Genomic DNA, 25072 nt, shown 5'->3' with positions numbered 1-25072 from the left:
GAGCAAAGCTCAAATCTAATGTTATAAAAAGGCTAAAGACAAAAGTTATCTAAATTTATATCCATGATCCTGGAGAACCTTGTTTCATTTCATTGCTGAATCCTTCAAAATTTGCAACTTCCATTCACTTCTATGAGGAAATAATATATTCTATTGAAGTGCAAGCTGCAGGTTGAGCCAATGTGTACACCATTGTGTAGACATATTTTAAAATATGTGTAGACATATTTTAAAGAGCATACATATTGTACTCAAATGTTCCTCAATGTTCTTCAGCTTAAAGAAGCTCTGATAGTTACTCTACAGACAATTGTTTCACCTCTTATTCATTACTTCTGTCCTGCTGCAAGACTGGAGAGCCATGACAGGGAACCAGAATGTAGCTAAAGTACCTTGCATTGCCAAGGGGATTCTATCCCATCTGAAAAAAGTGAACTAGGAGCTGAAATGAGGGAAATTTGGTGGGATTTTTTTTTTTAGAGAAAGTGTGCAGGGGAAAGTACAAGTCCAAAAATTGCTTTCAGTTCTTAAATTGTAGTGCCATTGGTTACGGAGGATTTGGGGTTCAACTTGATTTCTTCTCCTTGTCTACTGTTCATTAATCTGCTACTAGACTTCAAGGAGAACTATCTGATGGTATACTCCATCTTTTGTCGTCATTTCATCTAATTACAAGCAGGCATTTTTTTTCCTTCTACTTCCAAGTGTCTCAGTTTCATTGCAGAAGAAATCTTCATCCCCAGAAGAAGTGTAGCAGGTTATTTCACTTCTTGTGAACAACATCAAGAGAAGTTTGAGATGTCACATAGCATTAAAAAAAACCATATTGCAAGCCAACTTCTACATGAGGCAAAAGAAAAGTCAGCTTTGTAGAAGAAAAAGTTGTCTAATACTTGCCTTCTGCTCCTCTAAAAAGGATTTTGTAGTGTTTCTCTAGCCTCTTTGCCATGTAGTTTGCATTTAGTATAGCAATTTCAGAAGCATGCTTCAGACCCTTCGCTCCCATTGTCTGAAAGAGGAATAACATGAAGAAACAGATCTAAAACCACTCCCAAGCAAGCCAAGTGTGCTCTTGCACTGACAAGCATGATAGAAAACAGCACCTTGATGCATCTGGCTAGTTTTAAGGCAGTCACTCTGCTATTACACTTTTCCACACGACACTCACAGAAAAGCTCTGGGTATTAACTGAAAGCACCTGTGGTATACATAGCTTATGAGAGTGTTTACTGTGTAAGAGATTAAGCTTGATGTCCTTTCCTCAAACTGTGAAGCTTTGAAGTGAATAGAAAATAAAGTGAGAACTCAATAATGTCGAAAGGCACAGGCTGCCTGTCACCATCCTAAGGAAAGAGTATCCAGAGAGTTGTCCAAAAAGCTATGTGTGCTGTCTGTACAGATTATCCCAGTAACTCAAATTCTGCTTGCTGGTGTCATGTCACAGATGATACTGTGTATTAACAAAGACCAGAGCCAAATGAACACAGATGCACTTATTCCTCTGTTAAATCACTGCAAAAGGACAATGCTGGAATTGAGATGTGGTTGAATTTCTTAACATTGCACTTAGAAGTTAAGGTGATATAGAAGAAAGCCAAAACATCCTTCAAGGTAACCTCTTAAGATGGGACAGTGTAAATAGATGGCATTTTGCAGTGTGAAGAAACATCTTCCCTTAAAGATTTACTACAGTTTAAATATTCTGTAATGGGAACCAGCTTACAATCACAAGTGATTTTTACCCACAGCTGAAAAGCCACCAGGTAAGTTGCATCAGCTCATATTTGCTCATTTTGAATTCTGGGAGAGCTGGCATCCTCAGCAGAGAAGTTTTCATGGTTAGAGTATCAAACTGGCGACAGAGTACCCTGAACGACACTGCCCCTATGTTCACTATTCCCCAACATTTTCTGTCATTGAAAGCTTTAAATGTTGCTTAGAGTCCCAGCACACCTTCTCTCAAACAGATTTTGAATCTACACTCATCTCTCTTGGCAAAATACTTACATATATGCAACCAAATATTTGCTGGCTTATCACTAAACTACAAATTACAGAGATCATGATCAAGCTGTCTCACATCCAAAGCCAAAACTAAGTTCAGTTTTAAAATTCAGTAAAATCCTCTGGAATTCAGGATATGGGAAAGTTACATACATGTCAAGTATAACAATACTGCAGCATACAAATAGAAATATTCTTGGAAGAACAGTAATTAACCAAGTAGCTTTTAAACATGAAAACTTCCGTGTCAGAAAAAGTGTGAGGGCAAGCCTGATTGCTGTTTTCTGCCTGGTGTCCACTTGTCTCAAAAATTATTACAGACAAGAGGTAAAAGAGTTAACCAGGCTGCACAGATACAGCATTTGTCCAAACATCCTTTCCCATGGCAAAAGATGGCAATAGGCAGTTCCACTGTCCTACTGGAAAACAAGGAGGTTTGATGGATGTAAATAATCTGATTGTGCTGTAGTCACTTGCGTTTCTGTCTGCGCAAACATCTTATGCTGAGTTGCTCTTAAACCTGTTCATGTGGTTCCAGTGGCATCGCACTTGAAACAGAAACAGAACCTCAGCTGAAACTCCTTATAAAAGTCTACACACCTTGATATACACCCAGGAAATTGGCAATATAGCACTGGAACCCCAAGGTGCAGCACTGACAGTACCCAAAGAACATGCATCCTTATCCGGCTGTATTTTGATGACAGGGTGGGTAGGCAAGTAGGGAGCCAAATGTTTCTTCCTAAAACAAAAACATTGATTATAGAACTTAAATGAGTGTTTCTGTGTTACCACATCTGGACAGTTTCAGCAGTAGTTTCTCTTCACCTTGCTTCCAAACAGTCCTCCAGGAAGTCTGGTCTACGTCTTCAACAAAGTTTATTAACGTAACTGGTGCCAATGGAGGATGGCACTCAGTTTTCAACCTATCACAAGATATTCATGGAGCTATCCAAATAAAAATTATTTTCTTGAAACAAGTAAGATTATTTTCTTTTAAGGAAATATGAATGCTCTACAGAATAGATTCACATAGCTCATGTTCCACTTCTGCATTCTGTACTACATACAGCATCAGCCCTCAAAGCCCACAGATCATCTCTGCTTTTACTCAGGAAACGGATTGCTGAGGGAGCTCTACCATGCACACTAAAAGGCCAACATGGAAGTCAGGGTTTGAGAACGCGAGTGAACTACACCATTCATGAGATCAGCACATGACTATGCTGGAGAAAGACAGAAGTTTACAAACAGTATCCCTCTTCCACTGCACTGAAGTGAAACACCAACCATGATTCACTAAGGGATATATATAAAATATATACTTCTTTAAGGAAAGGCTATTCATATAGAGATACCCACACTCCAATTGGTCCCATTCCAGGTCCTCCTCCTCCATGGGGAATGCAAAAGGTTTTGTGAAGATTTAAGTGAGAGACATCAGAGCCGTAGTCTCCAGGACGACACAGACCCACCTGTGAAGGGAATACTCTGTTTCAAAACCTTCTTCATGTGCCATTTAAGACCTATTAATGCATTCAAGGAAAGCATGTTGAAAAAGACTGTATGTTTTTATGTTTATTGTGATGCATCATGAAACAAGAACTTGATGCAAACAACTTTTTGCTTTAGGAATTCTTAATTATGTCTGCAAAGAATGTCTTTGATAAAGGTTAAGCAGACTAAGCCAATTTCAGTGAACAACTCATACACATTACAACACATTTCAGGGCAAACCAAATATAAGATACTTACTTTTGCCATCTAATTTTTATTACTGTTCTTGCAAACCTCACTCCTCCCCCAAGCACTGTGCCACCTTGTGAGGAAGCTGTGTTATGGTCTGAACTGAGTACAGCTGTGCAATTTATTCCACGGACTCCCAGCTGTAATAAATCTGCCTAGGAGATTTTGTACCTGAGCATTCATGTTTGCTCCGTCTAAATAAACTTGTCCTCCATGATTGTGAATGAGGTCACACACATCCCCAATCTCCTCTTCGAACACACCGTTGGTAGAAGGGTATGTGATCATGATGGCTGCCAAGTTCTCTTTGTGCTTGTCCACCTGGTGGCAGGGAGAGGGAGAGAAAAGGTCAGTGAGGCTCCCAAAGCTTCTCTAGGTTTTTACAAAAAAATACAACTGAAGTCATCAGCTGTTTTACAGGTGGGAAACAAGTCTATCAGCAGATAATCAAAGTAATTTATGATCAGCAAAGTGTACTGGGTTCCTTCCCTCAGCAATGCCTATGGAAAAACCGTGTTTTCTCAATAAATCAGAATTTTAAATTGGAAAAGAAGGCATATATACATACACACACACACACACACACACACACATATATATAACAGTCACTTCTGAAACCTCCAGACAAGCCAAGGGAACTATCTGGCCTTAGAGGTAATGTGATATAAATGGCTATTCCCCCTACTTTCAGCAATACAGTTCTACAACTACCACAAAAGTTTGTTCAAATATGGAAATGTGTCTTGCTATTCCCTTGCATCCCAAGATTCACCTGCAGCCAATCTACACACAAAAAAAAAAGTTGCCTAGCAACACCTTCCCCAGCAGAGGTGACTTGAACTTTGCTAAGAGAAGGCTAAATTCAGTTTGAAATGCTTCACACTCATCAACATGGTTCCTTTGTTTCAACTACTAGATGTGAGCCAAAGGGTCTGCTATAAAAGAGTGTAGAAAGACTCTGAGCAACTCCTGCATCAAAGATCCTCAAATGAAATCTCACAAGTACCACATGGCTAGTGGCTGAATGAGCAAAAAATTATAATAAGAAAAATAATTACTTATCATTTCCAAGCACATAAACATTATTATTGCTCTATTTTCTCCCAAAGAAAAATGTGATTCAGCTGCCATTACCTTCAGAGAAGGAGTGTTCCCATCTTAAAAATTAAATATAAATAAATACTCACCATTGCTTTTAAATGGGAGATATCAATGCTCCCATTTTTATCCACTTCAATTGGCTGAATCTTCATCCCTGCCATTTGCGCACTTGCTGGATTTGTACCATGAGCAGATTTAGGAATAAGGCACACCTTAGAAGGGGAAAAAAGCAGGGGCTGAAGTATAACTTGTTAAAAAATTCTTAAAGCATTATGGTCTGCATTTGGCTACGTCTCATTATCAGAGTTTCCAAAAGGAATCCTTAGGTAATGTTTTCTGGCAAATTACCTCTTGTACTGAACAATGCAACTAGATTTTTTTTTAATCCATTCAGGTATCAGCATCTAAAAAGTTTCATTTGCTACATAATCATATTTAGGGCTGCAGTTCCAGAATATTATCTCAGATACTCACATTTAAAGTCCTTTTGTCTCACCCCACCTTTTTTTAAAAGACAATCTTTTTTTAAGTAATCAGTCTCCATACATACAATGACTTGAAAGGAAAAACTAATTACAAATTTTCCACAACAACTTCAGCTGACTTTCAAAAAATTTTCTTGTGTATTCTACTCAAAACAAAAATTTATTCTGAAATATTTTGGCTATAGGTAAGAAGTTTCAGAGAGCTACTTACATGCTCTATACTGTTAATGTAAAAAGAAAACAAGAGAAGTACTTAAATAAATGTAGGCTCTTCTCAGTGATAGGAAAATGGAGGTCAGGATGTATCCAGACATTTGCTAGGAATTCTACCCCTTCTAAAGACAATATATCTTCTCTAAAAAACCCCAAATCCTTTGCTTCTATTCAATGAGGATATTGAAACATTTGTCTATTATAGTTCTCTTGGAAAGATTTAACTCAGTTTGTTAAATGACTCAGACTTAGCTTTGTAAAATGGCTTTAAGGCACTTTGTTTTCATGAGAAACTGCACGATGGTTCATGGAACTTTTTCCATAAAGATGCTGAGACAAATGTTAATTACTTCAGAACACAGGAAACACAGGCATCCCAGCCCCAGTGCCAGGAAGCCCTGTGCCACATCTGTAGCCATTTTAGCTGCACAGCAGAAATGTAAAGCGAGTTGAGATGGCCACCCAGTCCTGCTGGGTACAGATGTTATTGATCAGGCAACAAAGTGGAGAGATGAGACTTGTCAGTTCATGTCCATGCTTTTGTCCCACGAGAGGGCACCACATCCAAACGAAGCCAACTGCAAGAAGCTTGAACTGCTGGTTTAGTTACTTTCTCCAGCTCAGGAGAAAAGCTCACTTCAGCTGAAATGTCAACATTTTGTGGGCTTTCTCATTTTATTTTTTCCCAAGAGTATCTTTATTTTTATGTAACATTTGAAATCTTTAATATGTAAGTGCAAGTGCCTCCAGGCTCTCTCTCCTGTGCAGTCAACCTCTGGGTATTTTGGAGCACAGAAGGATCACAGAGACTCACAGAAGCCCAAGGATCTTATATAGAATACGAGCAACAGCAAAGCATACATGGACAATAAGAAGACAACTGTAAGAGGAATAAAATTTCAACCTAATTTCGCTTCCCCTTGAGTAAAACTACTCACAAAACAAAGCTTGTAATTGTAAAGAGTGGCTGATTTCCAAGAAGTTTGAGGTGATCTGGATGCAACAAAGAAACACAGAGTAAGACAATGCTTAACTATTCAATTTTAGGTAGTTTCCTCACATATAGTCTATAGTTCCCAGGAGATCAGGACAACGACCCTTCCATTTTGAGAAGGCAAGTAAGTCCAAAGTGAAGGATAAAATCAGGTTCAGAAAATATGGATATTATTGCACTAAGGAGTTTCTTCCAGCTGTTTAAAGTCAGCTCTGTGAGTGTGTGAAAGAAGAAGATCTAACTAATCTCAGATTTCAAAGAAGTTTTGGATGTGGTCCCAAAAATGTTCCTAACCTAACTTCCAAAGGAGTAAATGGGAAGGTTCATGTGGGTAAATATTTCATGGAAACACAGGAAAGAAACGAAAAGATCCAATCAGTTTTCACTGTAAAGAAAGGTCATCATAATAGAATATTACATATATCTGTGCTGGTTCTTTAGCATTTAAAATTACTCATAATTGGGTTTATAATGGAGACACAGAGTGAAATGCCAAATATCCTGTTAATACCAAACTCCCCAGGTCCCTAAAAGAACTGACTTCACAGTTCAAAAAACGACTCACAATCCAAAGTAGCAACATTCAAAAATGTATATATATAATGGAACCAGACTGATCTAGAGTATTACATAAGAAAACAAATCTTAACAACTCAAAAGTGTGATCCTTAGTTTTGAACCTATAGCTACTCAAAAAATCTTACGGTGTTGATGGAAAAGAAAGCAACTGCATCAAAAACTAGGAAGGAAATAGAGAAAAAAAGTGAAAGGAACACAGAAGCTCTGAAGATAATCAAAGTTATGAGATGGCTTTTTTGAGAAGGATAGACAACTAGAATCCAACTAGAAGAACAGAAATATGGATGGATAAGGATAAATGAAAAAATCTCAGAATTAACATGGTATGTCCATGAAGAACTGTTCAACATCCTTCTAGAGTGAGAGGGTGTTACATGAAACTGTAACATGTCAAGTTCAAAAAAGAGAAAGCATTTATTACGAAGAATGATACAATAATGGGTGGTGAAGCCACAGAACATTTTCTCTAGGATACTGTAAATACCAGAAGCTTCCTCATAAGACAAGCATTTCTTCCTCAAGCATTAGATTTAATTCTAGAAAAATGCATAATGCAGACTATCCAGTGCAGCACAGGTGATCACAGTGCAAGAGGAGCTGTGCTGTACCAATAACCTTTGAAGCAGATTACCCCCCCAGTGCACTGCTGTTATCTCTTTTCCAGTCAGAGTGCAGTAAGCCTTGGATCCTCAATACCTCCAGCTCCAAAACTCTGAAGGCTCCACAGCTGAAATGTAGAGTACATTTCTCACAGTTGTTCCCACCTGAATAGGCACCCAAGGGCTGCCACACAAACTATCCCCTCTTTGATCTGTTGCTGCTCAGAACCCCACTCAAGATAATTCTTCTTTAAGGTCACTCAACGGAGAGGGCTCTCAAGCTGAATGTAACCTGGCATACACATGCATTCTCCAATAATCCACAATGCCTAACAAGCCTGTGTTCCTTTCTGGGGAAGGGAAAGCTGGTGGGGTCACAGTTATTGACTGCACTCCCAGGGGTGTGACAACCATCTTGCTGTTTCAGTCCCAAGAACTGGATCTCTTATACTTTGGTTTTATGGCAAAACCAGCTTTCCAAATGGTCTGGAATATTTTTACCCCTCCTCAGATGATTCCAGTGGGGTTGTGCTGTCCCATACAATGGTGTCTATCCATGTATTGCAGGTTTTCATGGACTTCACCGTGTTCCAGGGCAGTCTGTATCAGTCAAAGACTGGCAGGTAGGTAGAGATGTGCTTCCAGCCCTGGGCAGTCAGTTCCAGATGTACTGGACACAGTGCCACAAACTGCCAGAAACAGACTGACCTAGACTCTGCTGCCAAAGGGTTAAGGAAAAATGCTTTTACAGCATCAGTTGTGGCATACTGCTTGGCTGCCTTTGACTCCCACTTATACCGGAGTTTGAGCTTGTCACACGTGGCAGCACTCACTGATGGCAGATAGTCCACTGTTAACTTCCAGTCACTGTCATACTTTTTGCATTGGCCTTACAGGACTATTTACGGGTTATTAAGTCTTGCTTATCCCTCCTTGGCTCTCCAGTAGATGAATGGATGATGGATGGTAACTAGGGCATCTTGGTTGGTGCAATACTGTCACCAGCACACTACCATGGTAGCAATCAGCACCTGCTCTTAATTAATTGATTCATTACTTTCCATGGCTGGCCACATATCCAGCACATGTAATGGTTGCCTGGGAATTAAAATGCCATAATTATGACCTTCCCTGCTGTGTTCTCCTTTCCCTGAGCTTTTGTTGCACATGCCATTATATGGCATAAAATATCCCTTTGGTCAGCTGAGGTCAGCTGTGTCTCTCCCAGCCTCTTGCCCACATCCAGCCTCCTTGCTGGGGAAAGGACAGGGTCAGGGCAGGGCAGTGGGATAAAGAAAAAGCATTGGATAAAGAAAAAGCATTAGCACTGTGAAAGCACTGTTCATCAGTAGCCAAGAGATCCCTTTAACCACAAAGCACAGCACCATATGGGCTGCTACGGAGAAAGTTAAGTCTGTCCATGCCAGACTCCCCTTCAGGGAGTACCCTTTCTCATTCTCACTGTCTGTAAAAAGTTTTAAGATGGTACCCAGGATTCATGAGGGAAGCAAGGAATACTGAAAGCTTGTCACAGGTGAGGATACACAACCTGATTTCTCTCTAGGTGACTCCCAGCTGCTGAATCAACTTTCCTTTCTTCACTTTCCACCCAAAAGCTCTTCCCCACATGAGTGTTGACACTTACGGTTCTATGACGTTCTCCTTTGGCATTTAAATAAGCTTTGATTGCAGCCAAGCCTGCATACTCTCCTTGGGCTCCACTGGAAGAGAAACACAAACACTGTTACACAGCACACAAACCAGAAAGTGACAACTCTCTGCCAAAACTTCAAAACTGTTCAGCGCTAATCCTTACCAATGACTTTAGGCAACTGTCAGCAAATTAGAATTAGCACATCCCCTAGATTAAACTACAAATGGACACGCCTTAATTAATAACTGGATGTAGATGAAAACAGTAGATGGTAGAAGTTATGCCATTTTATGTGCTTACACTATGATGTGAAATCCTTTTGGTGGTGGAGTTGATCCACATTTCCGCACCTAGCAGGAGACTACATGCTTGGTTACAGAGAGGCAAACTAATACTGAAATGCATAACAAAGTGTTCACAGTGAAACATAACAAGTCTTTCAGTGAAATCCTAAGTGTAATTTCTTGCTGCTCATTTTATATCAAAACTGCTAATGGACATAAACAGGCTGCATTTATCATTCAATGCTGCTGTATTTATTTCAGTGAGCATGCAGATCCTAGGCATTCTTCAGTCAAACCTAGTGCATCAAATACCAGTTTCAACAATTACACAGCTGACAGCTCATACAGCTTATTCCTATTTCACATCTTTATTTTTAGCTCACAGGAGAATACCAATAACACCACCATTTTACACAAGCAGTGGTGGAGAAACATTCATAGAGAGGAAAACATGGGAAGAAATATTAAAAAAATTTAAAAGACCAAATCCTTAAACTCTTAGAAGACACAAGACAAAATAAGGTGCTGTCGTCTTTGAAAAAAACAATTTGCATTCATAATCTTGCATTCAAGGCAAATTTAATTTTAGAAAATTCTTCCGTTTTTAGCTAGCACACTTTCATTAGAAGTAAGTTTTTGGAATCAGTTTAGGTGCTAATGTTCAGAAAAAAATTCCTACCTATTTGGTTGGAAGGAGATTTTGTCATAGCCAGTAATCTCACATAGGTCCTTCTCTAAATCCATGAAAAGCTGCTGATACCCTTGAGCTTGATCCAGGGGCACAAAAGGGTGGATGTTGGCAAATTCTCTCCATGAAATAGGCTATAAAAAACAAAAACAAACAAACAAACAATGCTATAACAAAATATTTTGCAAACAACTCTGTTTTCTTGTTAAACTCTATGAAGAAACTGTATCAATCTGGGTGGGAGCATTGATCTGCTGGAGGTTTGGAAGCCTCCACAGAGGGATCTGGACAGGCTGGATCAATGGGCCAAGGCCATTGGTATGAGGTTCAGCAAGGTCTGATGTTTACTGATTTAATGTTAACATTTTAGCTTTTTATTTTGGTAACTGGATTACATATTAAGATCTGAGTATTATGAAGAGATTACCCCCAAAGCTTAGAAATGACTTATAGAATACATTTGCCTCTCTCTTGCCGCCTTCTTTTTCCTTCTCAGCAGATCACCAGGTCCATATTGATGTTTGAGCCCTGGGGTGGTGTAGAAGCCTAGAAGATGAGATGTCCCAAACACTGACAGCCAGATAGCTGTGGAGCTAACCAAAGATTGTTGGTTAGAGCACACTGTGTAAATGGGTAAGAAAGCACAGGATGCAGCTGGAGAAGAGGGCTATATGGAGGTAGAGCACCACATTCTTGGGACAAAAGTACTTGTTTTGGCTCCTGGAGGTAGGCACAACATAGTACAGCAAAAGTGCAGGAATTGATCCAATTGGGGGGTGGGGGATCAAGACCACCGAAGACCTGCAAAGCCCTAGGACCCATTTCAAGAAACATCTAGAAGAACAGGCTGTGCATGATAACTAATTTGCATAGACAGCAAGAAACTTATCTCCAGGGTAGGGAAAACTTATCAATGAAAAGGTGCCCCCACGAAGCCTGAGTGCACATGTGTCGCAGGACCCTGGATACCCCAACAGCTGGATCAACACTGGATCAAGATTAGTGATCATTCTTTCTTTGCACCTTTCTTCCACTCTTTCTCTCTCCCTCTCTCTAATTTTCCTCTCTCTCTCTCTTCTCTTCAACCTACCCCTACCACCATGGGCTTCTGCTAGAACATAAAAGACTAACACACCAATTTCCATACCAAGCGTAAGATTTAAGTGTGTAAGTTTCTTCTGCGGACCCTCTGATTTTTGTTGTTCCTTTTTGACCATGAGCATCTGCAAATCTCTGGTGTTCCCTTCCCCTAAAGGGTGGGATGCCAAATTTCTATTGGCATTTCTGCACCGTTGGGTCAAAATAACCCCAAGCAGCACTACAGGCTGAAAGCGGAGTGCCTGGAAAGCTGCCTGGAGGAAAAGTACCTGGGGCTGCTGGTCAACAGTGGCTGAACATGGGCCAGCAGTGTGCCCAGGTGGTCAAGAGGGCCAATGGCATCCTGTCCTGTATGAGAAATAGTGTGGCCAGCAGGACTGGGGAAATGATCTTCCCCACTACTCAGCACTGGTGAGGCTGCACCTTGAATCCTGTGTCCAGTTCTGGGCCCCTCACAACAAGAGAGAAATTGAAGTCTCAGAGCATGTCCAGAGAAGGGCAACAAAGCCGAAGAAGGGTCTGGAGCACTTACGAAGTCTTATGAGTCTGGAGAGGATCAGGTGAGACAGCTCAAGGTGTTTAGCCTGGAGAAAATTAGGCTTAGGGGAACTTTACTGCTCTTTACAATGACCTGAAAGGAGGCTGTAGCAAGGCTGGGGTCTGTCTCTTTTCTCAGGTAATGACCAATAGGACAAAAGACTAAGATTGGATATTAGGAAAAATTTCTTCATAAAAAGGGTTAACAAACATTTGAACAGCCTCCTCAGGGAACTGCTGGAGTCAACAACCCTGGAAGTATTTATAAGATATGTAGATTTGGTGATTAGGAACATGGTTTAGTGACAGGTTAACAGATGGATTCAATCTTAAAGGTCTTTTTCAACTGAAATGATTTTATAATTTCCAGTAAACCTATTTTTAACATTCAGAATATGATTAAAAAACCTTAATTTCTCCTACTACATCACCTACCCTTTTGTAGAGCTGTAGGATCACAAGGTGAACAGAGAGGAGTTGTGTGGAATAGTAATATAACATTTTGTTGCTACTAATTTTAATTAGAGGGAATATACAAGACAGAAAACAGTGAAAGGAGAGAGAGAAGGCAGTGAGAAAAGGGGGACAAAGGAAACCTAGTGAAACATCAAAGTGAGAATACAACAGGGAGAGAGCAGAAGAAGCTCATTCAGTCAAAAAGGCATTTGGTACTCAAACAGCCTGGCTGCTAACAGCTAGAAAAATGAAGATATCTGGGTACTCTTCACCATGGGGAAAAGGCAGGATATCCTAACAAATAGCAAACTGAAAACAAAGCATGACTCAGTCAGTCCCACCTGACTGTTTTCATATTTTGGAGGATTTGATTTTAAGATTTGTAAAGCAGACAGAATTAGGTACTGCAACACTGCATGACGGAACAGGACTGTGATATCTCATTCCAAAAATTATTTTAATTATGTTATTCAAAATGGAGTCTCTCACTCTCCTACTGTTGTTATACTCCTACTTGTGCTTTTCAGAACCTTTTTCCCTGGCGGAAATGGGAGAGGATGGCTAGTTACTCCAGAAACTACCTCCTCAGCCGGAGTACTAACCAAGAGCAGTCTTTACTTCTCTACAATGACCCTGGCTAGATAGTTTACTCATGTGGGTCTCAGCTGAGACAGTATTATTGCTACTTACTGCAAGTTCAGCTGAACTATTGAGCTTCATTGTGCAGGACCCCTAAAAATACAAACACACTTATCAGTATTTATTGAAATACATAAAGATGTATGTAATGACCTAATTTTTTCTCTTTTTGGTAAATACCTACCAAAGGAATCATGCTGTGAACAAGGGAAATATCTTTGTTTTCTAATCTTTTCATGTACCGCACGATATTTGTCTCAGAGTGATAGCTGGAGAATACAAAATGTAGTGAAAAGGCAAGTAGATTAGCTATACCAGCAGCTAACACAGGAAAAAACATAAATAAAACAGTAGGACTGAAGATAGCTATTAATACATAATAGAACTGGCATTTTCAGCTTGCTAATAGCAACATGGATTAAAAATGCCTATTACCATCTCAGAAATGCTATCAGTAAATATGGAATATAAGGGCTCTAGTAAGTCTGCTGATATTGCATCCTCAAATAATAGCTTGCACAATGTAGCAGATTAGTGGAAAAACATTATTCCCAATGTGACCATGAGTACTGCTCCGCTCATTTAAAATGAAAAAGATACCTAAAAATGCTACTAAATAGATTATTTCAGAGTAAGGAGAGACTATATGAATCCAGGTACAAAACTGTTCTCAACTGACTCCACTACTGCTTTTGAAAAGAGACATTTTCAGATAATACCATAAAACACCAAATACAGAGCAGTTTCACAAACCTGTTGAAAACCTGGTGTGTCAAAAATTTGGAAGTTCTCTTAAATGGGGTGCTAAGGATGCCTTTGGTTTCCTCGCCCATACCCTCGGCAATCAGCTCCTTCAACACAGAGAAACAGAGAGTTAAATACTTTCATGGAAACTTATTTTATCATAGTCAATTTCCATCAGAAGTAGCTTATACTATCAGTTTACCTGAAGATTTAGTCAGTTTTTATGGCAAAACCCCCCAACTTTACCAGCATACATACTTGTATATATCTAGCATGACAACAGCATTATATTAAAAATATGTACAGATGTCTCAGTAGACCTCATCTTGTAAGTATTGCTGCTAATTACTAATGACATGCAACAAAAATTCTAGTGGGAAGGGAATAACTTATCACCATGTCCTAACCCTCACAAAAGAAGTAACAGCCTAAATGCAAGGTGTCCAAGCTGACTGAAAGAACTAAGTGTCACAATTAGAAAATGGCACTGCATAAATCCTTGTTATCTAACACTACCTTTTTCTTTAAGAGAGCATCTTAAATACTCAGTATTTAACTAATGGTCATCATGTAGACACCAAATCTCCCAAGGGCAGTTTTGCTTTTCATTAAACTTCTGAAACATTCAGATAATTTAAACTGTATGATCTCTTATGTACTTACAGAAGAAGACTCGCAACCAAAAATCCATAATATGTCATCTAGGTCTTTCTCATTTACAGTTTCATCAAGTGATACTCCAAGCTACGGATAAAAACGACAGTAATTGTTGTTTTTAACTCAAAGCTGTTAATTCTAAGCACAGTACATTTGTTCTGGTCAAGAAAAATATTCCAGAAACACAGGAGGAAAAAAAAAAAGGGGAAAAAATTCATCTACCCAATGATACATAAGTGTCACTTCATTTTACATAATATACATAAATTTATTTTATTTACATAAAATTTTCCTATTCCTTCCTTTACCGAGCTAAACCATCCACACTAAATGGCTCACAAGCTTTGAGACTTGTGATCTCCTTTCTAATGCTTCTAAGTGTTTTCCACTTAATAGGAAAATTGCCCATTTTGCTATGACACCCCCTCCCCCATCCCAATTTACACAACATATTACACTTGGCCAAGAGTCCTTAGTGCCTACAAAAATGTGGTTTAGATTTCAGTCTGCCTTTAAACGGTGCCACAGGACCTGAATTCTGGATGTCACCTTGTATTTCTTCATTAAGTCTCTCTACTCTACCCCTTAGTAGCATATTTGACATGAAACAATTAGATAATCTTTTTTAACAGGCATAAAATGAAAATACAATTATTATTTCTGGAAGTGCATCACTAACAAGTTCATTCTTTATATTACCTTTATAATTGATGGACATATCTGAGCAAGTTACAAGGTCTTAAATAATTTTGTTCTGTTTACCACATGTAATGATTAGAAACTTAATGAAGAAAAGGTCATACTACAAAATTTATGAATTTATCAAAGGTTTAGAAAATTGCTTACTCTGCCATCACTATAAATCCGAAAATTTATCTTTCTAAGAGCTGCCCTGTCCAAAACCTCTTTGACCGAGCATCCACATGTTATCGTCAAGGTATCGAAGAACAGATCATGATGTAGTTTATGACCAGCTCGTCTGAGACCTATGAAAAACAGATATTTAGTTCTCTACTGCTCACACAGTAACTGAATAACCACACCATCTATCTCATAAGTAAACGCTTTTACATAAAGCAAAGTATTCTCCTTGTGTAAAGATTAGTAAAATCACCAGCTTTTTAGCGAAATGTCACCGTGTATGAAATGCACCTAAATCAGACTCAGACCTAATCAATAATGAATTAATAATGAGTCTAGGCCAGATCCTTCTGATACATCAAATCTATAATACATACAGCAGCAGAGTTGGTATATAGATGGAATAAAGACAAAATCATAACACTGGAAAGAAAAGTTATATTATGTGAATGGATATTAAGTGTCATAGAGTTTGCCACAACGAAAGTTTAGAGCCTTAGTGCTTTTCACAGTCGCAAAAGGTCTTCCAACTAAACTGGCAAATAAAACATGAATATTTGTGGCAATAATCCTTTAATTCCAAACATTCCAGTTTTGAGTAGCTCCTTCTGACAGCAATGATAGTCATACCAGTGGAAAAAAACCTACCAGACCACATAGTCCGGATGCAATCATTATTTTCTGCTACAGATTCTGTGCTTTTGGTTAGCTGTTAAGCTTTGGGATTTCAGTGTTCATAGCAGCTACAATACTCCACCCAACTTAACTGAAATGTTTCTATTGCTTTACTATCATCTATTACCTTCTTTTGCTATGTTATTAATACTCTGTGCAGATTTCTGTGTGTAAACCAGAATGGTCCAGTAAGTGAAGTAGCAGCTGGCAAACGGCATTTCAACAGTATCATCTAGGCACTCGCTCTGTAGTCTCCTGCTAGTTTCCCAAGGAAACAGAAGTAATGCCTGCAAGTTCCTATCACATAGATATCTATTTCTAGGGTGTCATTATGAGAAGTACAGAAAAATATCAGCAGTGAATTTTGCATTAAAATGGGTCCCTCTCCAGCTGAGAGAACACAAATCAGCTGGCAACACCTCCCTCGCCAAAAAAAGTTTACATAGGAAGATGTATTATTTAAGAAGGGGTAATGATTTTATAACAGTTTCTGTAAACATTAAATACGTACCTTCAGCCAAGATTAGAGTAGCATTGTGTACCCGTCTTGCAATATGCCTTAATCCATCAGACCCATGGTATATACCAAACATGGCTGACATATTGGCCAGAAGAGCCTAGGATCCAAATACAGTTTAGGACATTATTATTGTTACTGTCCCTGTTAGCAAAGGTTATTTCATGCTAGTTTAGTGGAATGTTTCTTTAGCACCAGAGACAACCACATATCCTCAGCTGATGTTATAGCTGACTATGTGTTGCCAACAAAATAAAAGGAGGGAAGGGCAAAATACTTTTATGAAACTGTCAGCACTGATTATGAATTCAACGTGGTTTGAAATGTAACTGAGTTAGCAATTAACATGTGCTTAAATTTAACTACTGTAACAAAGATTTTTGAAGACTATCAAGTCCAGCCAGTCTCACAGCAACCGTTTAGTAACAGTACAAAAAAATCATGGCATATGTCATTGATACTAAGTAATTAAGCCTGTTTTAATATTAACAAACTCTCCTCAAAATTTGGAACAATATTAAGAGCATAAGCAAAGCAACGGTAGGAGCAAAAAAACGTTATGACATTGCCTGGCTGAAGGTCTGTGGAGGCATGCTGAAGATAACTATTTTGGATAATTACTCAGTTAATCACGGTGTTTTTCTCTTTTTGGTGATGTAACATATTCACATCAAATCACACAGACAAAAATATAAGTTATGACAATTTGAATGAGTTTTAGATTTTAAAAACTTATTTCTCTTGCCTTGAGTGGGAAATTTCAGATCATTGGAATTCCCTGCTATTTTATTATGAAATCTGTCTCATTTATTACACAGCACTACTCACTAGTGTTCATTGCTACAAGACAGATGGATTCATGACACTGCAAGAATTGAGGACTACAGTCTTTATTAAAGGAAACGTATACTAATACTTTCTTTTCAAGCAGATCCATTTTTCAAAGGACTCAAAACAAATGCACAACAAATCAGAATGTTTCGATGTCCTTAATTTTTCTAGCAAAAACTCCCAAAAGTAAAGCTAACTCAAACTGTGCAACTCGTTCCTTTCTAGCACTGAAAATAAGGCAGTACAAATTACCTGTGCTGTGCAGATGTTGCTGGTAGCTTTATCCCTCCTGATATGCTGCTCGCGTGTTTGCAAAGCAAGTCGGTACACTTCCTTCCCACTTGCATCTCTAAGTTACAAGCAAAAATGTTGCTTCTGTTACTTTAAAATTGCAGTAATTTATGACACTGGGCTTTATGCATGCTAGCCTGAAACTGTTTATCTATCCTCAGAGACAAAAGGGTGCTGGAGAGAATAATGCATAAGTCAGGACAGCTGGGACACCAAACAGCAAGACTGAAGTCTCTGAATTTCTGTTTTCATCATGGCTGGTCAGGTAGACTATGCAGCTTAGTTTACCATCGGTCCATCTAGAAGAACTTTGACAGGGTGGAGAAGTGGGCTCACAGGAACCTCATGAAGGTCAACAAGGGAAGTGCAAAGTCCTGCACCGGCAAAGAACCCCAAGCACCAGTACATGCTGGGGGCCACCCAGCAGCTTAGCAGAAAAACCCCAGGGCTCCTGGAGGACATTAGAATAAACATGAGCCAGCTAACTGCCCAGGCGGCAAAGGAAGCAAATGGTATCCTGGGCTGCACTAGAAGTGTTGCCAACAAGAGAGGTGATCCCTGCCCTCTCTTCAGCCCTGGTGAGGCTTCACCTGGAATGCTGTGTCCAGTTCTGAGCTCCTCAGTGCAAGAGCAATACAGAGGAAATGGAGAGAGTCCAGTGAAGGACCACACAGATGCCAAAGAAACTTGGCCACCTCTTCTATGAGGAAAGGCTGAGACAAGAAAAGAGTCAGGGAGGACATCACTAAAGTACATAAGTACCTGCAGGGAAGAGGCAAAGAGGATGGAACTGGACTTTTATCCGCAGTGCCCAGAGACAGGACCAACAGAAATGCACACAACCTGAAACACTGGCAGTTCCCTCTGAATATGAGGAAATGCTTTTTCACTGTAAGGATGACTAAGCACTGGCATAAGTTGCTCAGAGAAACTGAAGTCTCTTTTTGTGCAGATGTTAGACACCTGGACAACACCCTGGCCTACTGACTCTAGGTTGAGTCTGACCCAGCTTGAGCAGGGGGTTGGACCAGATGCCCTCCAGAGAAAGTGTCAATCATTCTGTGATTTTGTGATCAAAACCTTGAAAAAATTCATGGCAGAAAGATGCATTGAGGAAGTATCACAGCTTTTATCCATTTCAACTTTTTCTTTTCCAGCTTTCTTGAGATGCAGAAAGATGAAGAAAAGATATTACTATATAAATTAAATATTTCCAAGCCTTATCGACAACTGTGAATGTTTTAGTTATTTTGGTTACTGAAGTACTTCTGAATAGCTTCTGTGTCTTTCCACAGACAACTGCTTTGTATTTTAATTATTACTAGTTAGACATGTTGTCAAAATACAAGATGTCTGCATCACCACCACCAAGAATCAGAGGCAAGATTTTACACACTATTTCTCTGCTTTGTTTAAGTGAAACTAAAATTTGCACTAGATTAAGCTCCTTCTTATTTTGGAGGTTCACTGAATTTTCTACTTCTTTCCATTTGTGTTTTGTAAGACTGCACAAAAAAGGGTATAACAGTACAGAATAAGTGGAATAAGTTAGCTTGCAAAGCCTCGTGCCATCACAACGAATCCACTCTGCTTTTGGTTATCTTTTAATCCCACATTGCCACAAGCGTTACGGTTCACAGCTTCATTCCACACAAACGGAATTCTTGACGCTTGCTTCCTCAAAACTGAAAGCAACTTCTATTCTCACAGTTTTCAAGAAAAATGTGTTTGGTACAGCACCATGGTCAGCTGTTGTTCAGCACAAGATGGTCACAGTGAGGTTTATTACGGTTTCTTATGCATTATTAAAATCTCTGAGGAGAGACTTTATTGCTCTCTACAACTCCCTGAAAGGATGTTGTAGTGAGGTGAGGGTTGGTCTCTTCTCTCAAGTAACAGGATGAGAGGAAACAGCCTGAAGTTGTACCAGAGTGCTCTAGGAAAAAGGTTTTCCCAGAAAGGGTTGTAAAGCATTGGAACAGGCTGCCGAGGGAAGTGATGGTGTCATCATGGAGATATGGCGCTATGGGACATGGTTTAGTGGTGAACAAGGTGGTAGGTTGACAGTTTGACATGATGGTTTTGGACGTCTTTTCCACCTTAAGGATTCTATGATTTCAATTTTCCCTGAAGGCACACGATGGCAAAGGGAACCCTTACCTTGTAACGCCCACCATCCTGCCTGGCATCATTCTCACTAGATTTTCCTTGACAGCAAAGAATGCCGCATGGGGTCCCCCATAGCACAGTGGCACACCAAACCTCTGGGAGTTACCCAGGACAACATCCACCCCAAACTCTCCAGGAGGCTTCAGAATACAGAGAGCCAGAAGGTCAGTAGCACAGCAGGCGAGAGTCTGAGAACAGAAGCGCACAGATCAGTCAGTTCCTTTTCTGAAGAAACAGTGTTTGCCTGGGAGTTAAATTTTTAAATATGGCTTCAAACAGTTCCATATCACTTGCACAGAGCTGAAGTGCATTGGTTGTAACGGCTGTAATGGTTATCAAGTGGATGGAGCTGAGATAGTACCTCATGTAACATTTAGTTTCTATGAATATGGCTGTTTGACACATCAGATTGTTATCAGTCAGACCAATAAAATTTACTTTACCCCATTTTGATGAGCTCTTTCAACAAGTTCGGAGAAGTCTTCAATCTTCCCTTCAGTATCCGGATACTGAAATAATACTCCACTGACATCCTTTCCACTGAAATCCATCTCATGGGGTAATTTGAGCTCAGTAATAACACCTGTATAACTGGAAACAAAAATATACAGAAGGCAACGTATTTTTACCACTTCTTACCTTGGACTGATACTTAAGAAGTTTTCATGGACTTATATATGATTTTTTTTCTTTAAATATAGAGAGTTGAGCATGCTTTGTAGCACTAAACATTGAGAAAGTTTCATGTCATGGTATATAGTACTGAAGAATAACTGTATTTGACATCGCCTTTTGAAATATGGAGCAAAGCAAAGCAGAGGATGCATAAGATACTTGATATCAACATTTTGCTGCTTTAACATGTTTGCCTTTGAGAACTAAGTCATATTTCTAGAAGATGACTACTGCAAATTGTAAACTTAAAATGGATCTAGCTTTCATTAAAAGGGAAGATTTGCTATCTAGGATAATTCATTTCCTAGTAAAAAATAAAAGACCAGACTGAATTCAACAATCAAATGTATTTGTGCAACAAATTAGGAGGAAAATTAAATATTCTCTTTTTATCATATGTTTAGTCTTTTTTTTAAACTATTTTAATTTCTTTGCAGTTGTATTTGAATGGAAAACTACAAGCAATGCCAAATGATAACAGATTTCTGCTTCTACTTTGCAAAAAAAAGCATAATCTTACAGTTCAAAAATGTTAAGTATATGGTGAACAGGCACAGATGAAAAATGATTCAATGTAAGTGAAAAGATATGGTGGAAAATGAAGAAAAATATTACTTTGCTCTGGTTTGAACCACTGCTATTGTTTGAGGGTGGCATCGAGCATCTACATAGAACTTCCTTCTTTTGTTGTGTCTGTTGAAAAAAGAAAAAAGAAGGGTTACATATCAAGAATATAGTTTCTCATGGAAATAAAATTAGCTTGTTTTCTAGAAGTGTGTTTTACTATGTTAAAAGGCAGTTGTAAATATTGGTTACTGTAACCAGATTAAGTGTAAGATTGAATGAAGGTTCTGATACATTTAAAATAAGAAAGTTCATTTCAGACACTCAAATGAGACTCATACGTGACAAAAATGAAGACTACGAAGCAAAACAAGAAGCCACTTTCAGAAGCTGTGGGAATGGGTCCACACACACACTCTTTTAAAGGAATACAACTGTGGTCTTTAATACAGATTTTCAATGTTGCCCTGGATAAATAAACATGAGCCATCAAAGTAGTTAAATGGAGACTGAGAAGACATGGTATCTCTGACTACAGCAGTGGGGTTGGAACCACATGATCTTTAAGGTCCCTTCCAACCCAAACCATTCTATGATTCTGTGATAAGACAATTCTGTGATAAGACAATTCCGTACTTTTCTCTGGTAAACACAATTTTGTGTCAGACTGAGGCTTTGAACAAGTGAATAGCTACAAAACAGTATCTGCTGCATAACCTGCTTTCTGACACACAGCGCTACAGTGGTCTTCAATCATTCTCATGTTTCATGTCATTTGCAGGTCTCTTTCAAATGCCCCTACAACAAACATCCTTGAAAGTAGATTTGGATATACCAGTAGCAACTTCACTTTTGTCAACTTAGGAACAACTTTTTAAACACTAATGGAAAAAGACAATGCACATCTTCAATTTTCATGGACACAAGAGATTCATGCCAGAGTCTGTTAGACTATGTGATAAAAGGTCCTCTGCACTCCCCTCAGATGCAATGGCAGGTGAGGGAACCCAAACAACACCCCGTTCCTACTGCTCCCAGGCCCTTTACAGGGGATGTCAGCCCAAATGAGACCCATCTCCGCAAGCGCAGAGGAGCAAAGAGGCTGCAAGACAGGTGGGAACTCTTAATTATTTAATTAACCCAAACAGACACACCCTCTGGGTGCCACCTCCCACCTGGGGATGCATGAGAGAACATTTTGGGATTGCAAGGGCTTACTATGAGATGTTTAGAGGAAAAAGAACAGAGCCAAGTGATTTTGGGAGCAACAAGTGTAACAAAATAGGAGTAAGGGGATAAACTAGGCCAGTCTCATACAAATATGGTGTGGCTGATGCACTTGCACCCAACCTGTGCAGTCTGTCTCTCTTCTTGTTTTAACAATCAGCCTTTCTGATTCTTTTCATGAGTGAGGGGACTCTGTACTCTGTGTGTGTGTCTTTCTGTCTATCTGTCTGGGTGACAGCAAATGGAATAGTCAGACCAAGAAGGATCCACATGTCCATAACACAGCAACTGAAGTACCAGTAGCTGGGCTGGTACCACAGGCAGAGTAAGTACACTCTTTGCAGTATGTCCATGTGTTTCTTGTAGCAGGGAGCCCAGAGCTGGGCACAGCACTGCAGGGTGTGGACTCACCAGGATGAGGAGAGGGAGGGATCCCTCCCCAGCCTTCTAGCAGCACTCCTCCTGCTGATGCAGCCCAGGAGACTATTGGCCTTTTTGCCAACACTGCTGAATTGTGTTCAATATGATGTCTCACAGGACACCCAAAGGCCATTCCAGTAAAGCTGCCTTCCAGCCTGCCGGCCCCCATCATGTATCCCATATGCCTGAGGCTGTTCCTCCACAGGTGCAGGACTTTGCACTTCCTCTTGTTGAGCTTCACAAGGTCCCTGTCACCCTCACAAGGTTCCGTTTTATCCAGCCTCTCAAGGCCCCTCTGGATGGCACCACAACCCATTAGTGTATCAGCTGATCCTCTCAGTTCTGCATCATCAGCAAGTTTGCTGAGGATACAGTCTGCGCCATCATCCACATCACTGATTGGACCCAGTGTTGCCCCTGGGGTATGCCATTAATTACTGTCCTCCACCTAGAATTCATGTCACTGATCACCACCCTCTGGGCCCAGACATTCAAGTTTTCAATCCACCTCATTCCCACCTCACCCAGCCATAATTTTCAGTTTCTCTTTGGGGATTTAAGGGAGACCATCAAAGTAGACCATACTCACTGCTCTCCCCTCCCAAGCCAGCCATTTTATTGTAGAAAGTTATCAGATCGGTTAAACACGAATTCCCACTGTGCTAATTCATGCTTGTGATTCCTGATCACCTTCTTGTCCTTCACATGCCTGGAAATTGTTTCCAGGACCAGCACTTGTTCCATCATCACTGATTAATCGAGGTGAGGCTGGCCTGACTGGTAGTTCCCTGCATCCTCATTGCTGCCCTTCCTGAAGACAGGAATGACATCTGCTTTCCTCCATTGCTGAGGCACCTCTCCCAGTCGTTCAGAGACAATCAAGAGTGGCCTTGTACTGATACCAGGAGGCTCCCTCAGCGGCCATGGGTGCATCACATCAAGACCCTATGTATGTCCGGTTTGCTTAAGTGTTCTCTAACCTGACCCTCCTCCAACAAGGATAAGTCTTCCTTGCTCTAGCCTTCCTTCTGTCCTTTCTCTGGTCATTAGGTTTCTTAAGGCCTTAGATGTCTGAGTTAAACATTTACATCAACTCTGAGAACTTCTCTGGGGGTTTGGCAACATTATAGTTATACAGTGATCTGCTCACAGTGAAAAGGCCACACTCAACTTCAGCCCATTCACCTATTCATTCCTACACATGGACAGATGCCTTCAAATTCCAAAATTACTTCCCACTGTTGATTTAACCATATATTTAAACATAGTACCTGTGACATAACTGCATAGCTTCTGCAGCTGCTGTCCCCTCATCCAGCAAAGATGCATTAGCCACATCCATTCCTGTGATATCACACACCATAGTCTGGTAATTTAGCAGGCTTTCCAGCCTGCCCTGGGATACCTCAGGTTGGTAAGGAGTATACTGGGTAACCCTGTAAGAAAATAAGTCTGAGTTTGGGTCTAGGAAAATAAGTGTGTAACAGAATTATGCCAATATATAACTGCACTATGTCATAGGAAAAACAAACAGTAAAATGTAATTCAGTAACATGAAAGCTTGTTAGAAAAAACCAACCTTTTTCTGTTGTTCTGTTTTGTTCTGTTGTTAAAAAACAACTGTTATTTTTAGACAACTGTAATTTTTTACTGTCCTGGAAGCCCGAGAGTAGTTTATCTTCTAGTGTTGAATTGGCTTTTTACAGGAGAATAATTTCATCTCTCCATTTTGAAAAGAGAGTACTTTTGAAACAGAGGTGTGAGGGCATCATGGAGAAGGGATAGAGTAAGTAGGCGTCGACTGTGGGAGAACTGAATCAACAATATCCAAAAGAGAATGCTTTATGCAATCATATCTAGGTATGACACAATCTTTCAACACTGTTTCTGAAGCCTTTTACTAGTCATATTTTCCCCACTCTTCTGGGAAGAAAGACACTTGGCATTTCACGGAATCAAGCTCAGAAATGTGCAACTTCTTGTGAAATGACAGTTTCCGTATATCTTAGTGGAGGGAAGTGAGACTGATGTAAGTTTTATCTGTTTTCACTTGGCAAACAGAACAGTAGTGACAAAATAAGCAAATCCTTTGAAAACACAGGAATCAAAGGGAAATGCTTCATTGAAACAGTCCAGAAAACAAAGCAGCATGGGTCCAGGGATGAAAGGCAAGAACAGAGGTCAGACTCTCCTCTCACTGCTGGAAATTTGGTCACTGGATTCCACAGTGGTTTGGGACAGACTTTATGCCAGATCGAATTTAGGGTAGCAGCCAGAAACAAGTGGTAAGTGGGAACACTTATGGCCTCTATTTTCTAGCAGTGGAAGAAGACAGCAGTTTTTTTCCTTAAAAGGCCGGTAGCG

General features: G+C 39.8%; 1 protein-coding gene across 1 annotated transcript in view; it reads right to left on the bottom strand.

Annotated features, from left to right (window-relative positions):
• GLDC (glycine decarboxylase) overlaps window positions 1–25072 on the bottom strand; it is a 43283-nt gene that overhangs the window by 4514 nt on the left and 13697 nt on the right. The window contains 18 exon segments of the mRNA XM_029959004.1: window positions 898–1009; window positions 2605–2746; window positions 3367–3479; window positions 3922–4071; window positions 4938–5063; window positions 9367–9442; window positions 10339–10481; window positions 13129–13170; window positions 13262–13346; window positions 13831–13928; window positions 14485–14565; window positions 15325–15464; window positions 16526–16631; window positions 17615–17711; window positions 19814–20010; window positions 20266–20413; window positions 21113–21190; window positions 23980–24144. Of these exon segments, the coding sequence (XP_029814864.1) occupies window positions 898–1009; window positions 2605–2746; window positions 3367–3479; window positions 3922–4071; window positions 4938–5063; window positions 9367–9442; window positions 10339–10481; window positions 13129–13170; window positions 13262–13346; window positions 13831–13928; window positions 14485–14565; window positions 15325–15464; window positions 16526–16631; window positions 17615–17711; window positions 19814–20010; window positions 20266–20413; window positions 21113–21190; window positions 23980–24144 (2099 nt within the window).

Source organism: Manacus vitellinus, unplaced genomic scaffold (assembly GCF_001715985.3).
Source record: "Manacus vitellinus isolate BGI_N305 unplaced genomic scaffold, ASM171598v3 scaffold_18_pilon, whole genome shotgun sequence".
NCBI lineage: Eukaryota > Metazoa > Chordata > Aves > Passeriformes > Pipridae > Manacus > Manacus vitellinus.
The sequence above is the reverse complement of the archived record's forward strand: the minus strand, read 5'-3'. Positions and strand labels throughout refer to the sequence as shown.